At 37.8% G+C, this 17,086-nt stretch overlaps 1 protein-coding gene across 2 annotated transcripts in view; it reads left to right on the forward strand.

Moving 5' to 3' along the window:
* The window catches only part of CTNNA2 (catenin alpha 2), a 1,238,106-nt gene that overhangs the window by 397,493 nt on the left and 823,527 nt on the right, over positions 1 to 17,086 (forward strand). For both annotated transcript variants that reach the window (XM_032653512.1, XM_032653513.1), the window contains exon 6: positions 1,745 to 2,011. In XM_032653512.1, the coding sequence (XP_032509403.1) occupies positions 1,745 to 2,011 (267 nt within the window). The remainder of the gene's footprint in view (positions 1 to 1,744; positions 2,012 to 17,086) is intronic.

A 17,086-nucleotide genomic window follows, 5' to 3' on the forward strand; every position in this document is an offset into this window, starting at 1 on the left:
CCACAGAAGTGTCGTGCTAATATTTTGGTACATTACTTTTCAGTTGTTTATCTTCATATTGTAACATATTTACAATCATACCGTGCATACAAATAGGTGTAAAATGTTCTTCTTTATTTATCTTATAAATATTACCCATTTTATTATTTTTATAGAAACTTCTTTTAATATCCACATAAAGAGTCCATCAAATGAAAACTTCCATAGTCTACTTAACCAATTCTTCATAAATCAGCATTTACATTGTTTACAGGTTTTATTCATGTGATTAAAAATGTTTCTAAAAATATCTTTATGGAAAGAATTTCCCACCCCTTATTTCTCACTTTCATATTTAGATTTTTTTTTTTTTTTAGTATAGATATATCCCAGAATGGAGTCTAAGGTTTCTGGACCAGGTGTTCTGGAGGTTAATAAGACCCTTCATGACTAGTTGGGAGGAAACTTCTACCTGCACCACCTAGATTATTGACCAGTGTAGAGGATACCCTCACATGTTGGTTCCCCATTTATCTGTGTTGATCTTTAGGGCTAAAAATAAGTCATCCCAATTTAGAAATTGTGTTGGCTGGCATATATTTGTTAGTGCTTAAGCAAAGGGGGATAGATGGCTCAGTTAGTTATTTACTACTTAATGTCAGTTTGTCTTGACAATCTTAGATATCAAATATAATATGCTTGTCTCAGAATTATTTTGACCCATGGAAGAGATGTAATTCACTGTTTCCAGGTCATCCATCTATCATGTACCAAGTGAACAAATAGGAATAGAGCCCCAGTGGTTCAAATACCCTCTAAGGATAGATTTTGAAGCTAGAGAAATTTTCTCCCAGAGGTACACAGCTGGCAGTCCTACATGGTTCTCAGAGAACAGTAACTGCCTTTAACATTTCCAAAAATGCTGTGAACATTTTCTTAACAATACCCTTTAAAGCTGAAAATAAAGAGACTCTCCAGTGGTACTATTTTGACATCTCAAACTAAGAAAGCAAATCATCTTTGATCTATTTTTTTTTTATTATTCCCTAAACTCAAATGAGTGAGCCACCATCAAAAGTAGTTTTAAAAAAAAACGAACCCTATGCTAGAAATGATAGTGAAGTGATAGTGATGCACTAAGCAAAATCAGAGGAGTTCGATTCCCCATGTTTGCGATTGTAATTGAATGTGGAGTCAGGCACAGTATCAGAAAACTGAAGTTTGGGGTTTCCATCTGCTGATAACTAACTCTGATCCATTCAAGCCAATTACCTTGTTGGTGGCTCAGTTTTGACATTCTTGCAGCAATATTTATTGAATGCATTTCATGGGCCAGATACTGTGCTGTTGCCTAAAGAACCACTGAGCAAGATAGCTAGGGCTCTCTGCTCTTATTAGACATACAGTTTAGGAGAAAGACATATACTTAAATAAGTAAATACAATAAAGCATTGATGAGTATTAATGATAGGAGGGAAGAGGATCTTGTGGGAGCAGATAGAAGGGGATGTAGCTTAGAGAGTTGTATGGAGAGTAGGTTCTCAGAGGATGGGCCCCATCAGGGGAAAGGATAGGGTGGAAGAGGGATACTCAGATATTTCACATAGAAAGAACAGTACGTGCAAAGTCTTGGCAGCTAGAGAGAAGAGAGAGGGGATGGTTTCTAAAATTCAGTGGTCCTAGATGTCTGTGACTTTAAGCTCTATTACAGATACTTCCATGGCAAGCTTCATGGAAGTGACGGGTTTGTGTTTTGCACACACAGGAGCTGAAGGACCCTCATTGTCGGGATGAGATGGCAGCCGCCCGAGGGGCTCTAAAGAAGAACGCCACAATGCTGTACACTGCCTCCCAAGCCTTCCTCCGCCACCCAGATGTTGCCGCCACCAGAGCCAACCGAGATTACGTGTTCAAACAAGTGCAGGAGGCCATTGCCGGCATCTCCAATGCTGCTCAAGCTACCTCGCCCACTGACGAAGCCAAAGGCCACACGGGCATCGGGGAGCTGGCTGCGGCTCTGAATGAATTTGACGTAAGCATCTGGGTGATATACCCAGAAGGGCGTGTGTTTTCACTGAAAAAATGTTTTGGGATGAAGGGCCACCAAGATAATATACATTGATTTACCTCTCTTGAGGCTTTTGATAGTAAGTTAAACTACCTGATGTATGACTGTTACTAGGAATCCGACATCTTGGTAGAACCTAGTTTACTGGTCTTTAAAGGAGCTAACTGCTGTGTTAAAGAGGACCAGATCCCATGCAGGTAGAAACCTTGAACACTGTAACTTTCCTACACCACAGGCTATTTTAGGGACAGTTTATCATTTGCAGGATTATCTTTATTATTAAAGAGGCAAATGTCATAGGCAGTGTAGATGTGGATTGCCTCGATGTTGTGTTTGGGTGAAGAACTGCTCTCAATTTCTTCATTTTCAATCAGTGGTGAGCAGACTCCACTGCCCTCTCATCCCATCCGGGATCCTGGTCTTCCTCTCATCAGCCCCTCTGGGTGGCACCTCTGCTAGTCCCGTGAATGACCCACATTCTGAACCTACTATTTCTAGGGGTGTGTCCCAATGAGGTAAGCAGTAGAAGGATGGCTCACTGTGCCATAGTCATGGCAACCGAATGAATGGGAAGGATGCATGTCATCAACAGCCCGGGATGACAGCTCTCACTGCCCCTGGGCCAGGATACAGCCCACCTGTGAGAAGGTGGAATTCAGTTGAGTTCATCCCATGTTCAGTGAGAGCCTACATGTGTTGTGAGCTAAAAACATTTATAAATAATTAGTATCTGATTTTAAGAGTTATATTTTCCCTTAGAGGAGATGAAGGATGCAGAAATGTACTGAAACCCTTTAAGTGATAAAATACAATGTAACAGGAATTCATAGGAGAAGAATTGGTTGCTTAACAGCTGTGGAGAAAGATGATGAGTTTGCTTTTGGCTATGTTGACATGAATTTTTGGCAGGAGATGACTGGCTGCCTGCTAGAAAACAGAACCAGGAGCAAATGATTGTTAAAGGTATGGAGATGGATGATATAAAGGAAGGATAATTATAACACTTTATACACAGATAATTCTTTCCAGTTTTCACAGGCATCTCTCTGCTTTCTTTTATTTTTTCAGTTAGTCAAAAAAATATACATATATTGAACTCAGACCATATATATATTATTTCCAAAGTTTCTAAAATAAGGATTAGATACAATAAATTTCAATTATTTACCACAGAAATTAGGCCTTAACATGTGAATTCACAAAGTTTTAGGAGACAACAGAAAATTCGTTGGAACTAATAAGATACTTTAGTAAGGTTATTGATTTTAAAATAAAGATATAGAAGTTACTAGATTTCCATAATGTAAAAAAAAAAAAGAAAAGAGATCCTGTTCACAAAATAAACAATAAAAATAATGTGTTGGCTTTATTTCACTACTTAATTTTATTTCTTTATTATGTTAGAAATAATCCTGATACAAATGTAGAGGATCTAAGATAGAAAATTATATTACTTTACTGAGGGGTAAGTTGTACTTTTTGGTAAATGATGTCATGATCCCAGGTAGGAAAAACTATTGACCCTATCAGTTTTTATAATATTCAGACAATCTGTATAAAAATTCTAGGAGGGTTTTCTTGGAACTTGACAGAGTGATGATATATTTTTTTTTCCTTTTATTTTTTCTGGGTTAAGAATGAATGAGCCCATAATTTAAAAAAACAAAAATGAGCAGGTCATGCACTCAGATATTAATACATTACAATGCCACATTAATTTTTATTGAGTACATTAGAATAAAATTGTCTCATCAGTTAAACAGAATAGAAAATTATAACATCAACTACAAAATTATTTTATGAAATGATGCTTTCTTTTTTTTTTTTTTGCGGTACGCGGGCCTCTCACCGTTGTGGCCTCTCTCGTCGCGGAGCACAGGCTCCGGACACGCAGGCTCAGCCGCCATGGCTCATGGGCCTAGCCGCTCCGCGGCATGTGAGATCTTCCCGGACTGGGGCACGAATCCGTGTCCCCTGCATTGGCAGGCGGACTCTCAACCACTGTGCCACCAGGGAAGCTCTGAAATGGTGCTTTTTAAAATTAAAGAATATTTAGATTTTGACACAATTACACTTTTATAATCATAGTTTATTTTATAATCAAAAAATAAGCAATAAAGCCTAAGTGAGAACCTGGTAATAGAGTAGATATGCAGCATACAGAGGACTCTCTTGAAGGAATGTCCAGACTCTTCACCTGCTGCCGCCTTCTGCCCGAGAGCATGGTGACTGCAGCTTCCCATTCTCTTTGTATCTCAACCATTTTCATTGTATCTCAACCATTTTCATTAAAAGGAGCTTTTACCTGCAGTGAATTTAACAATTGAGGCATCATTTGGGTTATTATGGCTTTGGATTCAGAAAATAAAACTTAGGCCATGTGGGAAACGTCTACTAGTAAAGTATGTTGGAGTACTTTCCAACTGTTCTAATAGGTTGGTGTCTTCTCATTATGGACAAATAGGCTTTGGGAGGTTAACATATGAATGCAATAGTCAAAGATTTTTTTTTTATAAAAAAAGTGGCATGTTAACTAATTCACTAATTATATTTTATTAACTTTATATATTGCTGTGTGTCATTATAAATATTAACTAAGTGATGTTTATTACTTATATTAACTCAGTATCTTATATGTTAACTAATTGTATATTATATTAGCTAAGTATATTAACCAAGTAATATTTTATTATTAAATGTATATTAGTTCTCAAGCTATGTAAATTGCATGCAACATTATCTAATGTTTAAAATTGTATTTCTCAGATGTTGACAGAAATCAACATGTGGAGCTGTCTCAATTAGCAATTCATAGGTAGTAATCCCATTTGGTGTGGTCCTCTAAAAACAGTTATTTAGTAAATGAAATTGATTTCAGTACTTTCTCAAAAGTAGTAATGCTAGTAAAATATTATTATTTAAAGATATAATATAATTAACCAGTTGTAGATTTTTTATCATTTCTGACACCAGCAAACCTAGACAGTCCTTAACGATATTTGAAAATCTCTCACTAAAATAATGTTCCATTTCTCTTTGTAACAGAATTATACATTTCTGTTCTATATTTGCATAATGAATACCTCGGTATTTTTTATTTCCCAGGCGTATTGACTTGAGGTTGATTTAGAATTCACAGGCATTTGTCTTAAATCCTAAATGCTATTCTCAGATATTAAACAAATTGATAATACATTGGGTGGGAAACTCACTGACACTTCCTGTGATTTACTTTTCTGGTAATATCCCTTACCCGTGCTTGGTTTGGTGGCTTGCCAATGTAATAGGGATTTGAAAAAGTCAAGCAACTTTGAGATTCTGAAGTGAAAAGAACTGTACAAATATAAAATATATTTTCAGTCATCCCCTAATGTTGAATTTGAAGTCCAGACCATTTCATAATAATAGTCATCATTGTGTTAAACCCAGTTTTTCTGGGAGGTAGGATGCAGAAGTGGCTTCGAGTTTCTCAGCTGATTAAGAACAAGGCAAAAATTAGTATTTTTGCATTCATTTGTCTAAAATTATAGGATTGATTTCTACCCAGTTATAGTTGGATAACTATATAGTTATAATTATGGCTCAATGCTCGGTGACCTATTTTCTGGCATTATTATCCTACCTACATGAAGAGTTGATGTAGTGATTTATAAAGTAAAAGACTGAAAGAAAAAACCCAGTATTTTAACAACTTGAAACTGTCAAGAGAGTCTCTAATGATACAACAGCAAAAAGTAAAATGATTGCTAATCAATGGAAAAATCAACCTCTGTTTAGAATGTGGCAACTTGAGATAGGTAATTTTATCTAGTGAAGCTATCTACTAAGGGATACTGAAAAGAATTTAGAAAAATGTGGTGACTGCTCAGAAGTAAATCATGTTATCATGTCAATTTTGACTGCTAGAAAACTTCCAAGAGTGGGAGAAAGGAAAATGAAAAGTTATTCCTAAAGAATCTCTTTATTATTTTAAAGAAAAGAGAGGATGCCATGCCTTGTTTTTTGAAGCTTTCTTTTGTAGATGAAGGTACTTTAGAAAAATGGAAATTGACACCATTCATGGTCCAGTCTTCATAATTGATAGCTATTTTGCTTTTACAGTTATTATTTTCTTTTAAATCAGACAATTCCTCTAACCTTAATCTCAAAGTCCTCTAATCTTAAGCATTCTACTTGTGGTTTTGCTTCTTTCTTTTTCCATTTCCCTGGGAATTGGCTTGACTAATAATTCTCTTTTGCTTTTACATTTAATTTCTCCTACTCTACTTGTTTGGTTCCCTCAGCCTATAGAAAAAATGTATTTGTATTCTACAACCTAAAAAGAAAATGAAATAAAATGTTAGACTACCATACTTATCATCTTCTCATATTTCACTCTTTGTTTTCCTTACAGAGTTAAGAAGTAGATTCTAATCTACTTGGCCTCTGACTAGCTCTTACCTCTTTCAGCCTTGTCGTCTACCCTCTACTCCTTCCCCTTCTCTGTGATACTATGTCTGACAGTCTCTAGGGAACGTTCACTCATGAAATCTTTGTGCTCTTATTTTCTAGTTCTTGACTGCTTCACCTTTGGAAAGAGGGGGGCATTGAATAGTATTAACTATACTTTCTCTTTCACTGTATTACTTCTTACTTGCAAGATTTAAATATCTGTGCTTGAGAAGTAGGACAGCCTGATCTCAACCACATTGAGCTGAAATGTCACCATGACATACCAACCCTGTGTAAGTTGCCATGTTTATTTCTGCCTAATTTTTCATACCTCCCCTCTACCTTTTAGGTTTTCTTCCTTTTTCTCCTTCTTTTAAAATATATTTTCATTTCTTGATCCAGTGCTAATTCTCTCACTGATCTGGCGTTCAGTGGGTGGAAATGTTGGAGTGTGACTATGAGGAATGATGAGACATCTGTATCACAGGTGGATGAGGACGGCAAGGATCTGTAATCTGACAATGTTAAGGGATTGAGCCTAACTGCAGTGGGAGAGAATTGTCACACCCCGGGGAGCAGCTTCGTGCTCCAGTGTTTACTCCCTATAGGGTTATTCCAACTGTGTGCTGTCCTCAGGGGGTGCACTCACATTCTAGGAGATTTAGTACAAAGAAAGAGGTGAAGGAACAGGAGTCCAGGTGACAGCAATCACTTCACAGCAGGACCCCAGCTCATTGCTGGGACATGAAAAGAGGTTCCTGGGTACCTGAGAGTAATAACAACCCTGGACTAGAGTTTGGGATCCAGGGTTGGCATATAGCTCCAGTGGAGAGCTGGAGGGCTATGTAGATCACTTAGGTCACAGGCCCAAATACATGACCTCAGAGATCTATGCTGAAGGAATCTGAAGTAGAGTTTTTCTGTTGACCCCCTTCTCCAAATATCACTCTTCATATTTTTGAATAGGAAATAATTATTTCTTATTCTTGTTACCAGGCCCAGATAGATGCTCCTGGGGAAGCGCTAGTCCCTTAAGGAGCCATGAACCAGAATTCTGGCTGGCTCAGGGATTCTTAAAGGGTTTTATTGATTCATGGCTCTACAACATCAGGCAAGGAGGAAGGTGTCCTTGGAGAAGTACATTTCACAGAGCATCTTATTCAGTCCTTTCCCGGTTCTAACCCTCCCTTTGGCTGTGGAAATCAACATAGTTATTTATCATAGAGGCTCACCCCAGGCCTCATCTCCTTCTCTGATGTTCTGTAAAGTTATTCTGACTGCAGACATCTGGTAACCCCCATACTGGGTTAAGAAGATCATACGTTTTCTATGTATTTGTTTACATTAGAGTGAGGGTAGAGAGAGGAGAGGAGAGGGCCCCATCAAAATACTGTAAACACACTGGTAAGGAAAATGCAAGATGTAGCTCATGTTCTAAAGCAATTAGCAAAGTGGAGGGACAAATGCATACAAATAAAAGCCAGTAAGCAGGACCATTTAATTTTTGAAAAGCAATTTCAGATTTCTAATTCAGGTGCTAAAAAGATGGAGCAGGCAAGCTCAGCAATCTTCTGCCTGTCTGAGTTCATGCCAATATTTCTGAAGGCTTAATATCTGTACAATTATTATGTCTGTTATTCTTTAATACATTTATTAGTACTCCTTAATAATGCTCTCTGCTATATTCCTATGAAGTGGTTCCCACTTAATTGGCTTTTAGAAGTAGCCTAGGACATTGGGAAGAGCCCAGAACTTGGATTCAAATGCCTGACTACTACTTAAAGCCCTGTAAGTAACAAAGGATGTGTGACCTTAAGTTACCGAGATAGCATCTCTAAGCCTTGGAATAAGGTTTAGGCACAGGAGAGCTAAGATCCTTCATAAAGGTGTAAAGGAGAAATGCTTACTGAACAGGTATAGTTACTGCAGTGCTTAAATGCTGTGGCATGCACCTATATACATAGTATGCACCTAACCTTCTGTGTGTGTGTGGCAGGGGTGAGATTAGGGAGGGTGAAATCAGAGAAGAATTCCTGGAGGACGTGGTGCATGAGTAGGAATTAACGTGATGAGTGTGAATGAGACTGCTTCTCAGACAGAAAGAACATCCTTGCATGCAGAGGTGTGGTGGGTAGAGGAAACGTAAGCTATTTGGTTCTGGAGCCCAGGGAGAAATCTGGCTAAGTCGGTGAGCTGGAGGAAGCTTCTAGAGGCTTGTAGGCCTTGAAAGGGGCTGGGCTTCAACCTGAAGGCATTAGGGAGTTGCTGGTGATCTAAGCAGGGGAATGTATGCATGGTCAGATTTGTGTTTTTAAATATCTCTTTGGCTGCAGAGTGGAGAATGGATTGGAAAAGGGCAAGGCTGCAGTGCAGCGAGAGTGATTAGGGCGAGAGGTTATGAATGTCTGAGGACATTGTGAGAACAGGAATGGGAAGAAGTGGATGGATCTGAACCACATTGAAGGAATAGAATCAACAGGCCTTGAGGACTGTACTTCTTATTTTCATTTATTGAAAGAGTTAATGCTTTGTATAGTAAGCTTTAATTATGTAAAAAAAAAACAAACATTTTTACAGGTCCAGTTGTGAAGTCTTGAGAATTTTCAGTCTTTTGTGGGATATTTGTTTTTTTATGTAATATAACTTTCTTGCATTGATTTCTTTTTTCTGGCTCTTAATTTACTTAACTTACATTCCTCCCAATATAATTATGAAATGCCTGCTAATTTATAGATATGTATTTTGAACATTTTATTCCAAATTCTACAATATCTAGGATTTTTCTAATTTAGTTTAAGCTATTTATGTTTAATCGAGCTCCAATTAGTGTGTGCTTTCTAATGTTTATTTTACTTTTAAAAAACAACAAACTTTTACACACACTTTAAAAAAGTGGAGACATTTTCCCATGTGGTAGGACGTAATAGTAATAACAGGGTTAGTAGGGTCCAGCAATTCTCATATCTTCTCTGAAACAATCTGCCCTTTTTTACTCTGGCAAATTAAACTCACCAAAATGTACTTTTAATCCTTCCTAGCTAGAAACATTCAGTGGTGTTTTAGCATTCTTTATCACACACTGACATCTGGTGGCTAAATAGAACATTAAACCATACTCCAGTGGGTTTCTGTCTAACTGTAAGCATAGCACAACCTAAATACACACTATGCGGCCAAACTCAGGGGATGTAAATATGGAGAGGGTGTAGCCTGCCTTCAGAGAACTGTTAGTCTGCTTGTGACAACTTTTGTAAACTAATGTTATACAGTGGATGTTGCATTAATCCCTTTTGGAAAAGTTTGTAGCCCTGGGAAGGTGGTAAAGATGGATACAGATGCAAATGAGTTTATAGCAAGAGATGCTCAAGGCAGGGTGGAGTTTTGAGGGGTTCTACTGGCTGAGTGTGAGACAGTCAGCCAACATCTGGGACAAGGTATTCTTCCTGAGCCAGGAAGCAGGGACCCATTTATCCAGTATCATCATTTATTGCTGAGAAATCTTATTCTGGAACATTGTTGCCTCCCATGTCTTCTTGCTTCCCAGAAACTTTAGCTTTATAAGGTGTTATAAGCCTAGGAGTATTTCCTGATAGCATCATTTACTTTTCTGTCATGTCTTATTATAATTACACCAAGGAAATATCCCAAGACAATTTAATTTCTTTTCTACATTTCAATTAGCAAACATGGAACTACAAAACGTCATTATGCAAAACAGCAGAATGATATTTGAAATATCCTTCTTGAAAATTGTGGTTCAAATTCTCACTTATTTGCCTCCCTGATGTCTTTAATCAAAAGTATTATATTTCCAATCAAGTTCTATTTCTTTTCATAAGGGAAAATGTAAGAACCTATATTTTCCCCAAGATAATATTTTTCTCCTTTAAGAATATTGACTGATTCTGTGGATCTGAGTTCACCTTTATTTCAAATAATTAGTACTAAATCTAACAGTGAATATTGACATAATTGATTATCATATTCTAAACTGTCTAAATATGTGATGGCAAATATGATTTTGATTATCATTTATTTATTAGCCATACTATAAACTTTGGGAACCAAACAAGTCCTTTTATCTAGTGAACTGTTTAGTGGTGAAACGTGTGATTTCTTTAAAACGCTCACCTCCTTGGTCTTATTTTTTTATGATTTCTTGTGTTAGAGTGCTTGTCTGTACTTAGCCCTCCAGAATTATACCTTCCCCTTCTTGTGTGTTTCCTATGGTACAGTAATGAGGATGTACTTGGTACTCATTTTTAGGATTTAGTTTGATTCTGTGGTGAACTACACACTCACACACACACAGCTCTTCCTAAAACACTCATTTGGATTTCTCATCAAACAAATTCCTTAACATACTTCCCGAACTTCTCCAGCAGCATGTTCGGGAAACTTTACTATAACCTATTGTGTCCCATTGTTCATTTCTCCAAATGTTCTCTTATACCCTGTTTTGTTCTTATTACACACATTCATTGAGCTAAGGCGGTAGGGAAATGGTTACCCATGGATGCACGTGTGGCAGAAAAATTTGCAGGCAGCTGATGTAACTGAGGGCATTAGTCCTGTGTTCATCCTCCTGGTTACACTAGTCACGCTGGTGGACAATGTGACATCATGGTGTAGGGCAAACAAAACAAGCTCGTGTCTGAATCCAGCCACAGAACTCTTCTGTCTATGCCTCTGCTTCTGAATCTATAAAATGGGCTAATAATATTGACTCCTCAAAATTGTGATAGTAATTTTATGAGATGAACATTCATAGGTGCCTAATCCACGGTAGGCTAGTTATTACCTTTTTCTCCTACCTCTCTTAACAGAAATGTCAGCCAGACGTCTTCTACCCAAAGTTAGTGTTAAAGCTGTTCCCTAGAAGTCTTGGGGATCAGTACCTGACTGAAAAGTTGTTAATGTCACTTGACAGTATTTATAGATACAGTAATACCATTCACTATTCTGCGGCCATATCTACACCATGATGCACAACAGCCTCCAAAGAAGGTTTGACCAAAGCATAAGCAATGTTTTTTTTTTTTTTTTTTTTTTTTTGCGGTACGGGGGCGTCTCACTGTTGTAGCCTCTCCCGTTGCGGAGCACAGGCTCCGGACGCGCAGGCTCAGCGGCCATGGCTCACGGGCCCAGCCGCTCCACGGCATGTGGGATCTTCCCGGACCGGGGCACGAACCCGTGTCCCTTGCATCGGCAGGTGGACTCCCAACCACTGCGCCATCAGGGAAGCCCAAGCAATCTTTTTTTAAAAAAAAAAAAAAGTATTAGTATTTTTTATTGATGTATAGTTGTTTAATAGTGTTGTGTTAATTTCTGCTGTACAGCAAAGTCATTCAAATATATATATATATGTATATATATATATGTATGTTCTTTTTATATTCTTTTCTATTATGGTTTATCATAGGATATAGAATATAGTTCCCTGTGCTCTACAGTAGGACCTTATTGTTTCTCCATTCTATATGTAATAGTTTGTGTCTGCTAACCCCAACCTCCCAGTCCATCCCTCCCCCACCCCCTTCCCCCTTGGTAACCACAAGTCCATTCTTTAGGTCTATATCAGTGAGTCTGTTTCTGTTTCATAGATAAGTTCATTTGTGTCATATTTTAGATTCCACATATAAGTGATATCATATGACATTTGTCTTTCTCTTTCTGACTTCACTTAGTATGATCATCTCGAATTGCATCCATGTTGCCAAAGCATAAGCAATCTTGAAAGGTGGGCAATTATGCATCACAGGGGAAAAACCCAAGCAGAGACTAAATAACCACCTGGCTGAAGGATGAGTCTTAAAGTGAGAACTTGTACGTCCTGTGCTAACACTGAGTGTGTAAGCTTTCTCATTGTGTTTATTTGGAAATTCTCTTTGCTTTACTGGCTTCTGATGTAGTGAAAGCCACCTTTCGCTTCACATTAAGCGTCCGATTTCTTCAGGTTTGGGGGTCTCTGAGATGCTCATAGTACGCCTGGAAGGAAGAGGGGCGACTCAGAGAAAGGGGTGGGGAGAGAGGATGAAATGATGGTTCCTTCTCTCCCCAGGGACCACAGTGTAAAGGAATTTATCACTTTTTTAACATGTTCTTTTAACAACATGATATCTTTTCAGCACAGTTAATTAGCAAGACACGCCACTTGTTATAAAGATGTAATACAAAAACTAGGAAAAAATAAAGCAGTGTGAAAAGACAGTGTTGAATCCTACATTTGATTAATGCTCAGCTTTTCTATCACTAATATTCTCTTGAAAATTTCCAGGATTCTCAGTTGTGGAGAGGAGTAAGACTTCCCCATGTTCTAGAATGAGGATGGACCTATATTTCCCAGACTAGAATATACACTTACAGGTCAGAGAGAATTTCTAATATAGAAATTTCTAATACAGGGATTTCTAATTCAGAAAATCAAACATTAATAGTACTAAAAGTCCCCTTGTTCCGGTCTAGTCCATATAAGCCAATTTATAAATGTAAGAAGTGATTTCCAGAGAGATCAAACATTTTGCTCAAACTTGACACAAGTAATTATTCTCATAACCGAAGGAGGAATACAAGTCTTTTGATTTCAGCTGTATTGGCGAAGAATGGGGTGGGAGGTGTTATCATTACCATCTCCATCAACTCCCTAAAGATACCCCAATAATCACACAATCTAAGTAGAAGAATATGCTCACTGTGCAAATGCAGCCTCCAGGCAGGTCCTTTCTTACTCCCAACCAGTTTCCCTCTCCTAAAACTGTCCTAGGAAGAAATTCTGGAGCCGACACTGCTTGTTTCCCAGGTCCCTGCTTCAGTTGCTCCTCTGAAAGGACTACAAACATAAATGTGCATCTCTCTGTTTGAAAATAACTTAATAGCATCTTCCATAATGCTTCTTCAGCTTATTCTGATCACTGAGGGCTTGGCACAGTCTTTAAGCACAGAAACATCACCAATCAGAAAAAAAAGTTTTCTGCAGAACAACTTTTTTTTTTTTTTTTTACAAAGACCTGTCACAGATTTGAAGATGACATTTGGGGGTATCTGAAGGAGGAGAAGATCTCTAAGGTTGGAAAAGATAATGTACTTTATCTGTCACTGACCCCGCAGAGTGTAGCAGCCCTTTGGCATGTGGATGCAGGCTGTTTTTATTTCCAGATTCTCTCGAGCCTACATACCAGATTCACTTTTAAAATATGGAGCAGAAAATAAACCTGAAGTGACACAAGGCAAAGGCAGACTTAATAATAACATTCTAGCACCTAAGAACTTATTTATGCAATAAGGAGATATGAAAAACCAAATTTGTAGTGAAAATATCCAAAAAAACCTGAATATCTCCCAGATATTTTCTCTAGGTAGCAGTGACTATGAGTATTTTTCCCCTGTATTTCTCATTTCCCAAACTTTCTCTCACTAATATTCCTTAATTTAGAAAAATATTTTGCTTGAAAAAATTTAAAACTCTGTTTGCAGACATGTTGCAAATATAAAAATAAAGAATACCACATATTCTTTACCTAGATTTACCTATTCTTAGTAGTTTTCTCCATTTGCTGTGTCATTTGTCATCTCTCTCTGTCTCTCCGAGGCACACAAACTCTTTATTTTTAAATGGTTAAAAGCAACCTTATTTTATACATACACACACATACACACACACACACACACACAGACACACATGCCCAGACAAACAGTAGAGAATCTCTCCCAAATTATTTCCATTAAGAATTACAGATTTGGGCTTCCCTGGTGGTGCAGTGGTTGAGAGTCCGCCTGCCGATGCAGGGGACTCGGGTTCGTGCCCCAGTCCTGGAAGATCCCACAGGCCGCGGAGTGGCTGGGCCCGTGAGCCATGGCTGCTGAGCCTGCATATCCGGAGCCTGTGCTCTGCAACGGGAGAGGCCACAACAGTGAGAGGCCCGGGAAAAAAGAATTACAGATTTATAAAAGGGGTGACATCAGAGCACCTATAAACTGGCTAGTTTGACTAGTTCAAAAAATTATTAATTTAATGGAGGGCTGTAGTTACAACAAAATCTCCGCAGATATTGACTTTACACAGTAATTACCATGAAAAATTGTGTCCTTAAAACTAGATGGTTAAATAAAGTAATCACTTATCTAAATTTGACTAATCCATGCCCACATATTCTCAATTTTAGTGTTAAAAAACAACAACAACAACAACAACAACAACAAAACACTAAATAGAGTTAAGTATGTTCCCGGTGGATCATCGTATAATATATATGTGTGTGTGTGTGTATATATATATATATATATATATATATATATATATATATTTACATCATTATTGGAGTATAATTGGTATACAATGGTGTGTTAGTTTCTGCTTTATAACAAAGTGAATCAATTATACATATACATATGTTCCCATAGCTCTTCCCTCTTGCGTCTCCCTCCCTCCCACCCTCCCTATCCCACCCCTCTACGTGGTCACAAAGCACCAAGCTGATCTCCCTGTGCTATGCGGCTGCTTCCCACTAGCTATCTATTTTACGTTAGGTGGTGTATGTATGTCCATGCCACTCCCTTGCTTTGTCACAGTTTACCCTTCCCCCTCCCCATATCCTCAAGTCCATTCTCTAGTAGGTCTGTGTCTTTATTCCTGTCTTACCCCTAGGTTCTTCATGACATGATTTTTTCTTAAATTCCATATATAGGTGTTAGCATACGGTATTTGTCTTTCTCTTTCTGACTTACTTCACTCTATATGACAGACTCTAGGTCCATCCACCTCATTACAAATAGCTCAATTTCGTTTCTTTTTATGGTTGAGTAATATTCCATTGTATATATGTGCCACATCTTCTTTATTCATTCATCCAATGATGGACACTTAGGTTGTTTCCATCTCCGGGCTATTGTAAATAGAGCTGCAATGAACATTTTGGTACATGACTCTTTTTGAATTATGGTTTTCTCAGGGTATATGCCCAGTAGTGGGATTGCTGGGTCATATGGTTGTTCTATTTGTAGTTATTTAAGGAACCTCCATACTGTTCTCCATAGTGGCTGTACCAATTCACATTCCCACCAGCAGTGCAAGAGTGTTCTCTTTTCTCCACACCCTCTCCAGCATTTATTGTTTCTAGATTTTTTGATGATGGCCATTCTGACTGGTGTGAGGTGATATCTCATTGAAGTTTTGATTTACATTTCTCTAATGATTAATGATGTTGAGCATTCTTTCATGTGTTTGTTGGCAGTCTGCATATCTTCTTTGGAGAAATGTCTAGTTAGGTCTTCTGCCCATTTTTGGATTGGGTTGTTTGTTTTTTTTGTTATTGAGCTGCATGAGCTGCTTATAAATTTTGGAGATTAATCCTTTGTCAGTTGCTTCATTTGCAAATATTTTCTCCCATTCTGAGGTTTGTCTTTTGGTCTTATTTATGGTTTCCTTTGCTGTGCAAAAGCTTTGAAGTTTCATTAGGTCCCATTTGTTTATTTTTGTTTTTATTTCCATTTCTCTAGGAGGTGGGTCAAATAGGATCTTGCTGTGATTTATGTCATGGAGTGTTCTGCCTATGTTTTCCTCTAAGAGTTTGATAGTTTCGGGCCTTACATTTAGCTCTTTAATCCATTTTGAGCTTATTTTTGTGTATGGTGTTAGGGAGTGATCTAATCTCATACTTTTACATGTACCTGTCCAGTTTTCCCAGCACCACTTATTGAAGAGGCAGTCCTTTTTCCACTGTACATTCCTGCCTCCTTTATCAAAGATAAGATGACCATATGTGTGTGGGTTTATCTCTGGGCTTTCTATCCTGTTCCATTGATCTATCTTTCTGTTTTTATGCCAGTACCATACTATCTTGATTACTGTAGCTTTGTAGTATAGTCTGAAGTCTGTAGATTGCTTTGGGTAGTAGAGTCATTTTCATAATGTTGATTCTTCCAATCCAAGAACATGGTATATCTCTCCATCTATTTGTATCATCTTTAATTTCTTTCATCAGTGTCTAATAATTTTCTGCATGCAGGTCTTCTGTCTCCTTAGGTAGGTTTATTCCTAGATATTTTATTCTTTTTGTTGCAGTGGTAAATGGGAGTGTTTTCTTGATTTCAATTTTAGATTTTTCATCATTAGTGTATAGGAATGCCAGAGATTTCTGAGCATTCATTTTGTATCCTGCTACTTTACCACATTCATTGATTAGCTCTAGTAGTTTTCTGGTAGCATCTTTAGGATTCTCTATGTATAGTGTCATGTCATCTGCAAACAGTGACAGCTTTACTTCTTCTTTTCCGATTTGGATTCCTTTTATTTCCTTTTCTTCTCTGATTGCTGTGGCTAAAACTTCCAAAACTATGTTGAATAAGAGTGGTAAGAGTGGTGAGAGTGGGCAAACTTTTCTTGTTCCTGATCTTAGTGGAAATGCTTTCAGTTTTTCACCATGGTGGACGGTGTTGGCTGTGGGTTTGTAATATATGGCCTTTATTATGTTCAGGAAAGTTCCCTCTTTGCCTACTTTCTGCAGGGTTTTTATCATAAACAGGTGTTGAATTTTGTTGAACGCTTTCTCTGCATCTATTGAGATGATCATATGGTGTTTCTCCTTCAGTTTGTTAATATGGTGTTACCAT

The sequence above is a fragment of the Phocoena sinus genome, chromosome 13 (assembly GCF_008692025.1).
Source record: "Phocoena sinus isolate mPhoSin1 chromosome 13, mPhoSin1.pri, whole genome shotgun sequence".
Lineage (NCBI taxonomy): Eukaryota > Metazoa > Chordata > Mammalia > Artiodactyla > Phocoenidae > Phocoena > Phocoena sinus.